This window comes from Polistes dominula, unplaced genomic scaffold (assembly GCF_049000335.1).
Source record: "Polistes dominula isolate Pdom_NZ unplaced genomic scaffold, Pdom_raw_medaka contig_15, whole genome shotgun sequence".
NCBI lineage: Eukaryota > Metazoa > Arthropoda > Insecta > Hymenoptera > Vespidae > Polistes > Polistes dominula.
Genome location: NW_028300915.1, coordinates 5,740,098 through 5,753,349, shown reverse-complemented (window position 1 = coordinate 5,753,349; position 13,252 = coordinate 5,740,098). Strand labels below are relative to the sequence as shown.

At 31.9% G+C, this 13,252-nt stretch overlaps 1 protein-coding gene and 1 long non-coding RNA gene across 16 annotated transcripts in view; one reads left to right on the top strand and one right to left on the bottom strand.

Annotated features, from left to right (window-relative positions):
* The window catches only part of LOC107071121 (uncharacterized), a 48,795-nt gene extending 35,771 nt beyond the window's left edge, over positions 1-13,024 (top strand). For 2 of the 3 annotated variants that reach the window (XR_016175942.1, XR_016175941.1), the window contains 2 exons: positions 10,721-10,904; positions 11,008-13,024. This is a non-coding gene — a long non-coding RNA (uncharacterized LOC107071121). The remainder of the gene's footprint in view (positions 1-10,720; positions 10,905-11,007) is intronic. The other variant, XR_016175943.1, reaches the window with a different exon arrangement.
* Positions 1-13,252, bottom strand: part of LOC107071056 (dipeptidyl peptidase 4 omega) — a 290,948-nt gene that overhangs the window by 38,208 nt on the left and 239,488 nt on the right. For all 13 annotated transcript variants that reach the window (XM_015329736.2, XM_089170285.1, XM_015329763.2 and 10 more), the window contains 2 exons: positions 10,020-10,072; positions 4,426-4,628 (listed from right to left, as the gene is read on the bottom strand). In XM_015329736.2, coding sequence (XP_015185222.1) covers positions 4,426-4,628; positions 10,020-10,072 — 256 coding nt within the window. The remainder of the gene's footprint in view (positions 1-4,425; positions 4,629-10,019; positions 10,073-13,252) is intronic.

Below are 13,252 nucleotides of genomic sequence, written 5' to 3'. Positions count from 1 at the left end.
TGAAGTAGAAGAAGAAGAAGAATAAGGTGGAACAAGAAGAGAAGAAGTAACAGTAGCCACCGAAGTGGATCGTGATTCCCTTTAAGGAACTTTAAACCGAGTTTGAACTACCGATTGGCGTTCATGTTAATGCACTAGGAACTTCTCTGACGAAATAACGCTCACAAAGATTGTTCCTAACGCTATCGAGAGGAAATACATCAGAAGATCCCTTTTCGTTAAGTCGGTATCGTTCACGTATCTCGAAAATTCTCAAGTTACCTTCCTTCCAGACAGAAGGACAGAGAGAGAGAGAGAGAGAAAGAGAGGGAAAGAGAGAAGGATATTTTCGTTTCTTCTTCCTAGATAGGTAGAAAATAAGTTAAGGAAGATACGGATCCGTGAAGTTGAAGAAAATCAAATAAGAAAAGTAGATCTTTGAAATCGAAATATAAAGTTAGTTTTTTATTTCTTTTTATTTCATTAATTTCGAACTTTAATATCAAAGACCTTTAATAGATGTATAACAAAATTGACGAATGATTATTATAATAATTTAGGTAGATAAAAGTGTGAGATCATGTTTTTGAATATTTACGAGTAGAAGAAAATCAAAATAGGAAGAGATAAATGTTTTTAAATTGTGATATAAAGTTTGTTCCGTTATGTCTGGATATACTCGATAAATTTTCAAATTTTCAATGCTAAGTGAGATACGAAGATTGTCGTAATGGAATGTTAAAAATATTAATCATATTTTTGAACGATAACAAAGCTCGTTGCTATAGTCACCGCTAAATGAATTTAATGCGAATTTTAAATAAATAGAATACCAGAGGGTAAAGAAAAAAAACAAGAAATACAATAAAACTTAAGAGAACAAAAACGTCAATCTTATTATTTTTCACGAGCTTGTTTCTCGTCCTAACTTATATATTAATCTATGCTGGAATATTCGTATCTACGCGGCCTTTTTTTTTGTTCCTCTCGCTATCTCTCTCTCTCTCTCTCTCTCTCTATCTATCTATCTTTCTCTTCATTATTTTCTTTTAAAATACGTCAGTCGAGACCGCTTTTTCCGTGGTTTCTCTCGGAGCACTCGGAGTTTCACGGAATGAAGAAGAAAGATAGAGAAAAGGAGATAAAATAAAGAAAGAGGAGAACAAGGGAGAAGGAGAAAAAAGAAAGAAAAGAAGGAAAGAGAGAGAAAGAGTGCGATACGAGGGAGCTTGTTCGTGCATAGCAAAACCCTCGTTTGAAGGCAGCTACTTCCTTCTGCTGGACTTTCTTTTCTAGCTCGCGAGTTACCCGATATCCTTTTCTGAATACATAAAACGTGAAGGGGAAGTCGCGACTGCGCTTTAGATGAACAATTCAGATTAGAAAGCTTCGTTGCTTTCTTTAAAAACTGGAATAATTATTCTTAAAGCCTCCTCTTTTAATATCATTTTATACGTACGTACTTACATACACAATGCAACACCTTCGATTTTTTTTTTCACTTTAGCGGTGATCTTTTCATTAAGAGAATTTGCAAGGAGACAAAATAAAGAGAGAAAAGATTGAAAGAAAAAAGATACTTTTGTATATTTTCTCTTGTGAATATCTTTTTATTGAAATTGAATCACCTTTATAGAAACACTCGAGGCGGACTCGTATTAATTTTTTATTTACTTTTATTTTATGACACAAAAATATACGTATAACATATTAACGTAATTAACGTAATAACGTGTTTATAAATTTTAAAATCGATAATAGAGAGATATAATATAGTAAGATGTATCAAAGTAATACACATGTATTTATTTTCTTTGATCTTTTTTTTCACTAAAAGATCTTTTTTTTCTATCATTCCTCTTGAATCCTTATTCCCCTCTCCCCCTCCACCCACTCCCTCCCCATAGAAGAAAACATCCGTTTGAATTCGCCGTTAATTTGTCACTGTACGACTTAAGTATATCGAGGAAATAGGTTTAACGTTCTTGTCTGGCTGTTCCTTTTTCATCTGCTTTTACGCTACTTTAGCCTTTCATCCTAGAAGCCCTAAAGACATCTGACTGAACTTTTACTCCCTAACACTATGCGCTAGAATACCTCCTCCTCTTCTTCCTCTTCCTCCTCTTCCTCCTTTTCCTCCTCTTATCCTATCCACTCTTCCTTCTTCGCATTTTTCGTGTTTATTCTTTCAGCTTTTACGCCTGTACTAAAATTTATCCCTTTACGGTTTTATACCTTAACGCTGGTTTTTCCTATTCTCCCATTGGTACGGAAAAGAAAAGGAAAAAGAGAAAAGAAAGAAGAAAAAAAATAAAACAAAAAAAAGGAAAGAGAGGAGATAGAAAGAGAAAGTTACCAACAAGGCGTTCACATTTTTATTGCACACGCCGCATTTTCTTAGGAGAAAAAGGATTTTCATCAAATAAAATATGTTCGAGGTTTCCTCCCTTCTCGTCTTGTTTATTCTATCCTCATGACATAGCAGTACCTTTTTTTTTATTCTTCGACCTCGTCAAGTTATTTTTGTCTTCGTTTTTTTTCTCTCTCTCTCTTTATTTTTCGTTGTATCTCGTTTATTCTTTTTTTTTGTGTGTTTTATTTTTAATTTCCTTCATCTACTTTGCGATATTATAATTTTTCCATCCATGTTGACGAATATAATACGATTCACAAAGTAATTTTAACGATGCACCTTCTTTGTCTTACATTATTACTCGTTTTCTTCGGAAAGCGTTATTTCTATACGCTCGTTTAACGCTTACGCTGAAGCTTATTTACGAGTTATTGATTTTTCTTATATTAATTTATAAAAGAAATAAACAAACACACAAACGAAAAAAAAGAAACTAACTAACCGGGTTGATTTTTAATCTATGAAATATATATTCAAAAATGTTCTTCTCTCCTCTTTTCGAGATCCTTCAAAATATTCAAATTTCAAATTAAAATGATGCAAAAAAATATCAATTTTATTCATGGATATTTTTGACATTACAATTTTTAAATATTACTCGTACTCGTATAGAATGTTTTACATATTGTTTTAAGTTAGGACCTCATCGAATGTAGATTTTTCGAAACAAAATTTATCTTTTTCCATATTTTCCAGTTTTTTTTTTTTTTAATTTTTTTTCCTCTCGTGTACTTTGTCTTTTTTCTTTTGATAACAACAAAATTCCCTGATGAATTTTTACGCTTCATTCGTTCGAGTCAAGCGAAAGGAAAGAAATGCGGGGACGTTGTCGTTGATAGGGAAGAAAAAGGGTTTGCGGAGGGAAGTGCACGTGGAAGTTAGAAAGAGCATAGCTGATGAAAGCTCCGGAAATATGCAAACGTGGCCGATGTTTCTCCGAACATCAGCTATGTGTATTACCCTCGATGGCACGATGCTACCTACCTGTGCACAATATACTATACTTTATTGTTTCGGGCGAAATAGGAATATACTTTGGTGTAAAAATCTTCGTATGGACTAAACAAAAAAAAAAGAAGAAGAAAAAAAAGGAACAAAGAAAAAAATTCTTTTATAAAGCAAAGGGCGAATGTAAATTAAAAAAAAAACATAATATAAAATCGTATATTGAATCTGTAATATACGTAGATATATATATATATATAATATATACTTATACATATGTTGAATATAGTTATGTAATTTCGGACACATTAGAGATATTAAAAATGTCGAGAAATTTTTACTGAGTTGTCACAGGATTTCGCTTTAAATATTCAATCTGTCTAATGCTCTCTTTTAGTAAGAAATAAATAAAATAATAATAAATATATTAAAATAAGTCCTTTACGCGTGTTTAAATGCATTTTTACTTGGTGTTATTATTTTTTCAATGGGGACGTATTATTTTAATCTTATTATATTACCATTTATTTTTTTACAGGAACAAAATCCGATGGTAAATAGACGTTTGAAATATCACAAGAGACAAAAGGTCCCATTATAAAGAGGATGAAATAGAAGAGAGAGACAGAGAGTGAAAGAAAAGGTTGAAATAACAGATAGGTATCGTTATACAATGAAGTCTCACGGGAGATACGCGTAGTTCGTTTGCAAACGCTTCGCAAGATAACTAACAAATATTATAAAAGATTACTTAGGTTAACGAACGTTAAAATAAAAATCTATCATCTTTTTTATTCGTTTATAATAAAAGAGAAAAATAATCTGATATCGTATAAGCGAATATACAATTTTCAAATTTCGAAAATAAAATACTTTTCTATTCGATTTTCCATTTTATTATCGAATCTATTTCGTACTATGAATATTTTCAAAATAATTTCATTATCGATAGTAAAAAAAATGATTGAAAAATCACATCGCGATTCTTTTTCTTTTTCTTATTATTATTCAATGGTTATTTGTTAAAAGTTTGAGAAGATATTGTATAAGTAGATGATTAGATAAAAAAAAAGTAAATATCTACTCACCCTCGTAAACCCAATCAGGTACTCCATTGTAAATGGTACTGAAAATTCCGCTGTCAGTAATCTGATAATCAATAGGAATCTCAGCTGATGGTCGATAGAAGATATTATTCTGATGAACATAGATCAAAGCATTTCCACGTGGTGCCCAGGTAACAAGTTGTAGGGGTAGGGAATCGTTAGCGGCCTCTAATGAAGTCTCATCTCTGAAAAAAATATAGTTTTCTATTTGAATGTTTATTCGAGTGTAGAGATCGTGATTACGTTGTTATTTCATACAGTCGTTATATGTTTGATATTCTTAACGAAGTTTTGTCGCATACGAAATGGTGGTAGAGATAGGTAGGTAGGTAGGGTGAGTAGATAGGTAGCTAGCTTGCTAGCTAGCTCACTGCAGTCGACGTCGTCGCCATCACGTTGGCGCGACTCCCACGAAATTGCATTCCAGAAACGACATTCTCAAAATTTCGACCGGCCACGTTTTACTACCACCGAGTGTAACGACGCTTTAATTGCGTAGACCGTTATCTTTGAGTCATAGTACCACTCTGAAAGTGATGCCAGAAGTGTGTCATAAAATTTGTTATATCTTGGAAGCTTAAAATTATTGTTTCTCCTCGTGGATTGTTCGTAAATTTTCTTACTTTTAACGCGTCTCTGGTTTAAAATAAAAAATACTCCCCCCCCTCCCTTTATTCATTCTCGTATACTCTTTATCATCGCAAAATACTTTTCTCAATTGAGAATGTAGCATAGTTTCTAATGACAATTTTTAAACAGGAAGATGATTTTCAATAACAATGATTCTTTTGAATTTTAACATATATTTTTTTATCGTAATTTATTTTGAATCTATTTAACGATTACTCAAGGAAAAAATAACTGGAAAAAGAGAGAAAGTTACATCTTTCTTTCATTCGAGAAAATGTTTTTTTGATGGTTGTCACGGATGCGCAAGTTCTTACGTACTTTCTCTCATGTGGGAAAACTCTTACTCGAGTATAAAACAAAGCGTATTTTCGTAGATTGGTTTTAAAATGTAAAGAAAAATTGCAGCTGGTGAGTGTTCATAAACCTTGGGAATTTTTGTGAATTATTTTTGTAAGAAAGAATAAAAAAGAAAAATAAAACAACACACACCATTGAAATATAGATAATTTCTTTTTTTTTATTTATTACATTTTAATTGTTTTCTTTTTTTCTTCTTATATTCATTCCTTTCAAAGAAATAGATAGGATTCACGTAGAAAAGAAAAGGACGATTTTCAGTAAAGGCACGTTCTATCAAGTTGAAAACATTTTATCGCAAGTTATGAAAGTTAAAATGAATTTTTCGAACAAACCACCACCATTTCTGACTATGTTCTACATTGGTATTAGGTTTTCCGAAGACGAGTTTTCACCTACGCCTTCTTCAAAACTTTTCAAAGATTTATTTCAAACGAACGTATCACCTGAGGAATATTGTTCTTTTCATACAGATATCTTTGTCACGTCTCGTAGAAAGTCGTCATATTTTCTAATAAGTTCCAACCAATAAAGGGAACCAAAATGATAGAAAGTCAATTGCTCGTTTTCAAATAATTAATATACACACCGAATTGTTAATTGAAATTTAAAAACAATAGTTTCATTACTTTCAATTGAAATATATAAAGACTATTTCTGTTTGTGATTTATAATAAAAAAAAAAAATATATGTATATATATATATATATATAGAAAATTAATGCTCATATTTTATTATTTACAAATTTACTTTCGTCTTATGTTGTTTTTTTTTAATAACAATCAGAAAGATTAACTTTCTGACAGTGAAAAAATTAAAATGGAAGACTACTTTTTGTATGGAGAAAAAAATGTATTTTTTTAAAAAAAAGATTCCAACCGGAATTGTAATACTAATAACGAGATAGCATATGGATTAAATTTATTACGTTATTATTTTGGATATATTTCCGACGATTAAAATATAACAAAATAAAATTATTCTCTTTCCTGTACGAAAATACAAGTTTAAATTCTCTTCTAAATCGATCGAATATTTTAATCGAATTTATCACCCGGATCGTTCGGAAAATGTGATCGTTTGTTTATCGAGTTTATCAAATTCTTACGATAAGTAATTTAATCAATCGAAGAAAAATGGCAAAAAAAAAGAAATTAGATAACAACTGATCGGTGTATAAAGGAGTGTAGGGGGATGGAAAGGGTGGGTTCGTACTAGTCCGGATCTGGTTTGTATTGTGGTTTGACTGCGGTGTCATAGATATTATTACTTCTCTTCGTCTAGCTCAAAGGCAAACTTCTTCTTGAAAAGCTATAAATAAAGTCGACGGTATTCATGCGGCGTACAAACCGAGTTTATGGTAGACAAGTAGTAGTTCCCTCTTTTATATATATCGCCAGTTTTCTACGTGAAATATATATATAAGCGTAAGAGAAAGAACTTATGACTTCTTTGTTCTTCGTGCATACAAGCCTCTTCTTCCTTCCTGTGTATACTTTGCTACTATGACACTATAAGATGAAAGTCGTAGAGAAACACGACTACGATAACTCGCGTTTTCTATCTATCGTGAGAACAGCCACTTGGTTAAAATTTTCTATACATTTCAATGTGTTTCCTACGAAACCCCTTTTTCGTGATCATCTTTTCTATATACTTTATCGTTTACAACATATATAGGGTAGTTTCAACAACTATTACCACCTAAATATTTCTATTATTTAGATCTAATATAGAAAAATGTTATATACGAAATTTATATGACATGGAAAGGTACATAAGGTAGTGTTAATTTTTTTTTTGTAGGTGGAAACGTACGGAAGTTTTTAGAGTCACCTTGATTTTTGAATGTTGAATTAAACGATCATTATGGTTATAATATTTTCTCTATCATAACATTTAAATAGCTTGTTTAGTTCGTTCGACTTTTTATTGATATATATGTTATCGTAAAAGTGAATCAACGATCTAACCGCAACGTTGGATTATTAGTTTCTTCCAAATCATTAAAGTAAAGTAACATAGGCCCGGTTAAAAAAGAGGATGGGTGATCATCACCACCCGTTTGAAAAGAACAAAAACCTTATGTTGATAACTCCAAAGAGATCGACATCTCCAACAATCGCGACTTCTTTGGTAGTATTGGATAAATGTGAGAAGATGTTAGAGTAGAGAAGTTACTCGGAATTCGTAAAAAAGAGAACTATAGTTTACCGCGACTTTAACATCACGGTCTACTCTAATTACGTATCACTTTACGAGGATACGGATATATGAGTTTTTTTACCTTATTGTTATTTCATATCAGATATAATGAAATTAAATAAAACTATTTGCAATTATTTTTACTGATATCGGATCTTGAATAAAAATGAAAATAAATAATACACATAGCTTTTATTATTACTTGTCATTAAACATTAACAAATAATTAAAATTGATAATATGAACATTTGATTCATTGCATTGGTTCATTAATTGTCAATAATATGTTATTAGTTGTTCTTGATTCTGTCGATTAAATGGTAAAAAAAGAAACTTAAGTGCAATTACTAGTGCGATTTTGTTAAATGATTTTTTTTTCTTTTAGTTGATCGTTAGATTAAACTTTAACGCGACTTTTGTAAAGTGATAACGTTTCTCGCTGGTTGGTAAGAGAGTATGTTTGCATGTATGTATGTACGTGGAAAATAAAGTTGACAAAAGGCTACGGAAAAGTCGAAGTTTCTACAAAAAAAAAAGAGGGGAAAAAAGGGGAACCACGCTCGACTAAGTATTAAAAACATAATGTAAATAACGCGATTTTTAAAAGTTGAGAGTTTACGTCCCCGTTCCGTGGCGTTCTTTTATAGTAGGTGCAGGTGTAGGAAAGTACGAGAGGAAAAGTCGTTGGTACTTTCGTCCCTGACAAAAGGTACCTACCCATACTATACTTACTTTCTGTATACGTAAGAAAGAAAAAGTAAGAGAGGAGAGACAAAATATTATCGACAGTTGTGGCTAGTACATTTTAAAAAATGGCTTGCGCGTTTATTTTATACATTCCTTTTTTTCCTTGTTTTTTTTTCTCTTCCCTCCACGATTTTTACAATTTGTCGAGTAGCGTAGACACTTAATTTATCTCTGTCTAAATTTTGATGAATTTTTTAATATTGATACAATTAATATATACACCTGAGACGTTTTTTTTTTATTATAAATAAGAAGAAAAAGTGTTCTAAAAACATTCTATGAAACAATTGATTTTTTGTAAATTATGAAACGTGTGTTCGATTGAAGCGAACGATAGAAAAAGTAATTTTAAATACAAAATTGTGTTTGATAATAAACTTTCTTATCTATATATGTATATCGTTAATTGATATTATTAACACTTTGGTGTATACACTATCTTGTTCTAAGTTACTTTCAGGGATTTGTTAAAATGTTTTGCTGTTCGTATAAGAAATTAGATTAAAAAAAAAGAATATTAGTACTAGATCTGTTTACTCGTAACTTTTTATTTTCTTTTTTATAGAAATATTTCATCGTATTATTGTTAAATGTTATAGACTACCATTGCAACGTATTCGAAGAAAAGATAGTAAACATATCAGAAGTTAGAGTGCTTTGGTTTAATAGCGCTTTAAGAGAAAAGAAAGCAAGAAATATAAAGAAAGAGAGAGAGAGAGAGAGCAGAAGAAGAAGAATAAAGGAATAGTGAATTTAGGTTGGTATGCTCGAAGAAAAGTTTTTAACAGATGAACCGACAATGTAGCACTGCGAGACCTTCGAGAATTGAACTTTACCGCGGCTTCTACTCTCTTTATATTCCCTCACACTTTTCAGCTCTTTCCAACCAAACCACACGGTCGTCCCCTTGGAGAGAAATTAAATCCATTAAAAAATCTACTTCGTCTATTATACTGCGAATTGTTCCGTTTTCTTCCACCCTTTCTCCCCATCTTTCTTCCTTTCTCTCTCTCTCTCTCTCTCTTTCTCTCTCTGTCTCTCTCGTAAGTAATTTCATTTTCGAATCTTCTAACTATCTTTGACCTCCCCTTACTTATTTCCCTAACCTCTCTCGAATATTTTAAAGAGGAAGAGAGAGAAAGAGAGAGATAGATAGAAAGAGAAAGAGAATAACAAAATGGTGAAGTATTTACACTCATCGTGATATAAGGGTTTTTTAAATGCTGAGTTAACGTTCAAATCCGCGAAGGAAACCACTTTCTCGTATTCTCTCTCTCTCTCTCTCTCTCTCTCTCTCTCTCTCTCCATTTCTTTCTCTTACTTTCTTTTTTTTTTCTTCCAAATGTGGTAACGGAAAAAAGGTGATAGTAAGACGACGCTAGGATTAAATTTTCACGTAGTTTGTAATTTCTACGTTACAGGCTTTTCCAAGTAGGTACGCCTAAGGCTTCTATCTCTTTTACTCACTCTTCTATCTATCCTTATCTCTTTCCATCCTTTTTCTTCATTTTGTTCCTAGCTTACGAGTACTCTAGGAGAGAATGTGAGATTAAAATGCAAATCCGGACTCGACCACATGAATAAGTCTGAGATATGATTATCGTAAATGCCCTCGAGGCATTGCTCGTTTACTTACAAAGTCTTCAGGTTCACGATCCTGTAGTGGGCCAGGTATGTGTGCCGGTATAGCTGTAACAAGAAGCAAACGGGTTACTTGTTATGAGCCTTCTTCTGGTAACAAAGACGCCAAGCGAACGACTTTAACGAGGAAAACTTGGAAAAAGAGTAAAAGAGAGAAAAAGAGAGAAAGAAAGGGACAGAGAGAGAGAGAGAGAGAGAGATCAAGGAGATTTTATTTTCTTGTTGGATAGAACTTCGTGTAGAAATAGAGTATAAAGAACATATAACGAGAATAGGGTTATTTTAAATAAACTCCTCCAAACTGATAGTATAAAATTATACTTCTTGATTGATGTATAAAATGTCGATTAGGAAGATTGGATGAATTTTGAATGTTCAAGAATTTTTTCATGAATTATTAAATAACGTACTATATTTAGGTTAACGAAACTACTTTAAACGAAATGAAATATTTCTTGGTTTACCTCGAATATTTTTTTTTTTTGATAAAATTTTATCCTCCCCCACAGAAAAAACAAGGAATATGTAACAAATTTGTAGAAATTGTTATATTGTAAATTTATTGTTGTAATATGTTTTATTACAACAAAAATTTGTAATATTGTTATATTTTCTAAGTTCAGTTTATATTAATGTTTATATAAATTTCTCATATAACATCGATTCTATCAACTTTGTATATATATATTTTTACAGATATTTTCCATCGGATATAAAACAAATATTATACAAGCGTTCGATATCTTTACCGTCGTAAAATGATGGATCAATCTAACTTGCGTTGCCAGTGCAATGAGTGCCGCTACTACGAATACTACCGCTACTACTTCTACCTCTATTACTATATGTATCGCCAAATACTACCAAATAGCTTCCGAAGGTACTTCTTCCTCCATAACTTTTTGCCATTTAACTTTTTGAAAAATGTCAAGCTGCTGGATAAAGTAGTGTTTGTAATGTAGTTTTTTTTTCTTTTCTTTCAGACAAAAGTGAAGTCCGATAAATCGTTTGGGGATTTCTGCGATCAGTTAATGATTAACAGTTACATCACGATCATAAATTATGTTTGAACGATGTGGTAGAGTGAAATAGAGAAAAAAGGAAAGAGAGAGAGAAAATAGGATAGGGTGGTGGAGTATGAGAGTATGGGGTCTAGTGTACCAGACGACGTTCACCATCAACGGAGAACATCGATAGTGCTCTCGCTTCGATGTGAAACGATTCATAGTGGTCTCTACGCTATTTTGCCTCCATTAACTCTTTCAGGACTCGATCATAAATCAAGCGGACCGACCGATAAGATCAGAATAACGCCATTTTCACGCATTCGAGGCTACCACGATTCTGTGAAATGCATGGCCGCGTATAAACGCGGTCTAGAACACGAGTAAAGAGAGAGGGAGAAAGAGGAGAGAGAGGAGATCAATGCTCATTTTCATCGTATAGTCGTTCTCTCGCCTTTTCAACTATTCGCACGTTGGATTGGACGGTGGAATTCTATAGAAAATTTCTTGAATGATTGAAAATGGTGTGATGCAAGGTGTGAGGCAGGTATGAGCTTTGACGAGTTACGAGTTGCGAGTTTTGACACGTGTAACATTACAAAGTAACGAATACTACTCATTATTGACATAAATATTTTATTAAATGAATAAGATTTAAAATATTGAATATTATTAAATATCTTTCTCTTTTTATAATTCTTTTCGTCCGTTTTATCTTGGTGTACGTTTCGCTCGAAATAAAATTTTCGTTGAAATCGACTGACCAAGGTGGAAAACTTATAATTTTAAAGTTCGACTAATTTCTTTTTTTTTCATTTTTTTGTCAAGAAATCTGATTGATCCTTATTTAGTTAAAAATTGAAATTTTTTGATAGATTTATCGAGAAAAAGTACCTTTCTAGCACGCGATATTTGTCCTATGATCCAGTAAAATAATAGAAGAAAGAAAGAAAGAGAAAAAAAAAGAAAAGAATAAAAAGAAAATCGATTCAGTTTTGTTGAATTTTTCAGTTGTCATCTTTTCTCGAGGGATGCAAAAAAAAATAAAAAAATAAAAAAGATAACGACGAAAGAGGAATAGTCTATTTTTAGTTTCGCATTCTATTTTATATTCCTATAGGTAGGAAAATGTAGACAGCCGTTCTTACGATTGATCGTCGATCGATCGATCCGTCGTTCGATAGATCGGTTCGACGACGAAAACGAAGACGAAGAACGACGACGACGTTGTGCTCGGACGGCATTGAAATTCAAAACGGTGCAGAAAGGTATTTGTAAGCACGCTCGTTCTGTTACCGCGACCCTTCAAACTCCCTTCTTCTTTCTCTTTTTCTTCTTCTTCATCCTCATATCCATCCCCACTACTCTACTATATACGTTCGTCTAAAATCGAATATGTATCGACGCTAACGTATTCCCAATAAAAGTTCTACTAGCGCTTGCTTTACGACCTATTCACATAAGCACGAAAGCAAACGAGAATAAGAGAAACAGAGAGAGAGATAGATAGATAGATAGATAGATAGATAGAGAGAGAGAGAGAGAGAGAGAGAGAGAGAGAGAGAGATAAAAAGAGAGTAGAGATATATTTCTTCGTTTGTGGCTTTTCAGAAAGGTGCTGCTGCTATCGTGTGTTCCACTTTTATTGCCAAGGGTTCCGTGGTTCAAATAAGATTGCCGATGCGGTGATACACGGGTACGGTTTTTCTTATCTCGTTTAACGATTTTCTCGTTAGAGACTTGCTTTAGATCTTTTTGTTCAGTAAGATAGATGACCGATCCTTATAAAACGAGTATATGTAAAAAATTTATCTATAGTTTATCTTTTATTGTTAATAATAAAATATAATTATTTTTACACGATACGTCAATAATAAACTATAATTATTTTTACACGATAAGTCAATTATCTGAAACATTGTATCGGAAAAAATGTTTCGATGAATTTTATAACAATCTGAAGAATGAATCCGATGGATATTATTTGATTTATTGTATATTTTTATTTCTTTTTTTTTTATCAATATTAAATTGATCTACAATTTTTCAAGTTACATGTATATTGTTTTAATATTATCATCCATTAATGTCGATGGAAGGATTAATCAAAAATTAAAATGAAAAAAAATGTTACATATCTGTTTTTTTTTTCTTGTTTTTATAAATCAAATTCTATCTATCCGAATTTACGTGTTTTATTTTTATAAAACAAATAATTTTAAAT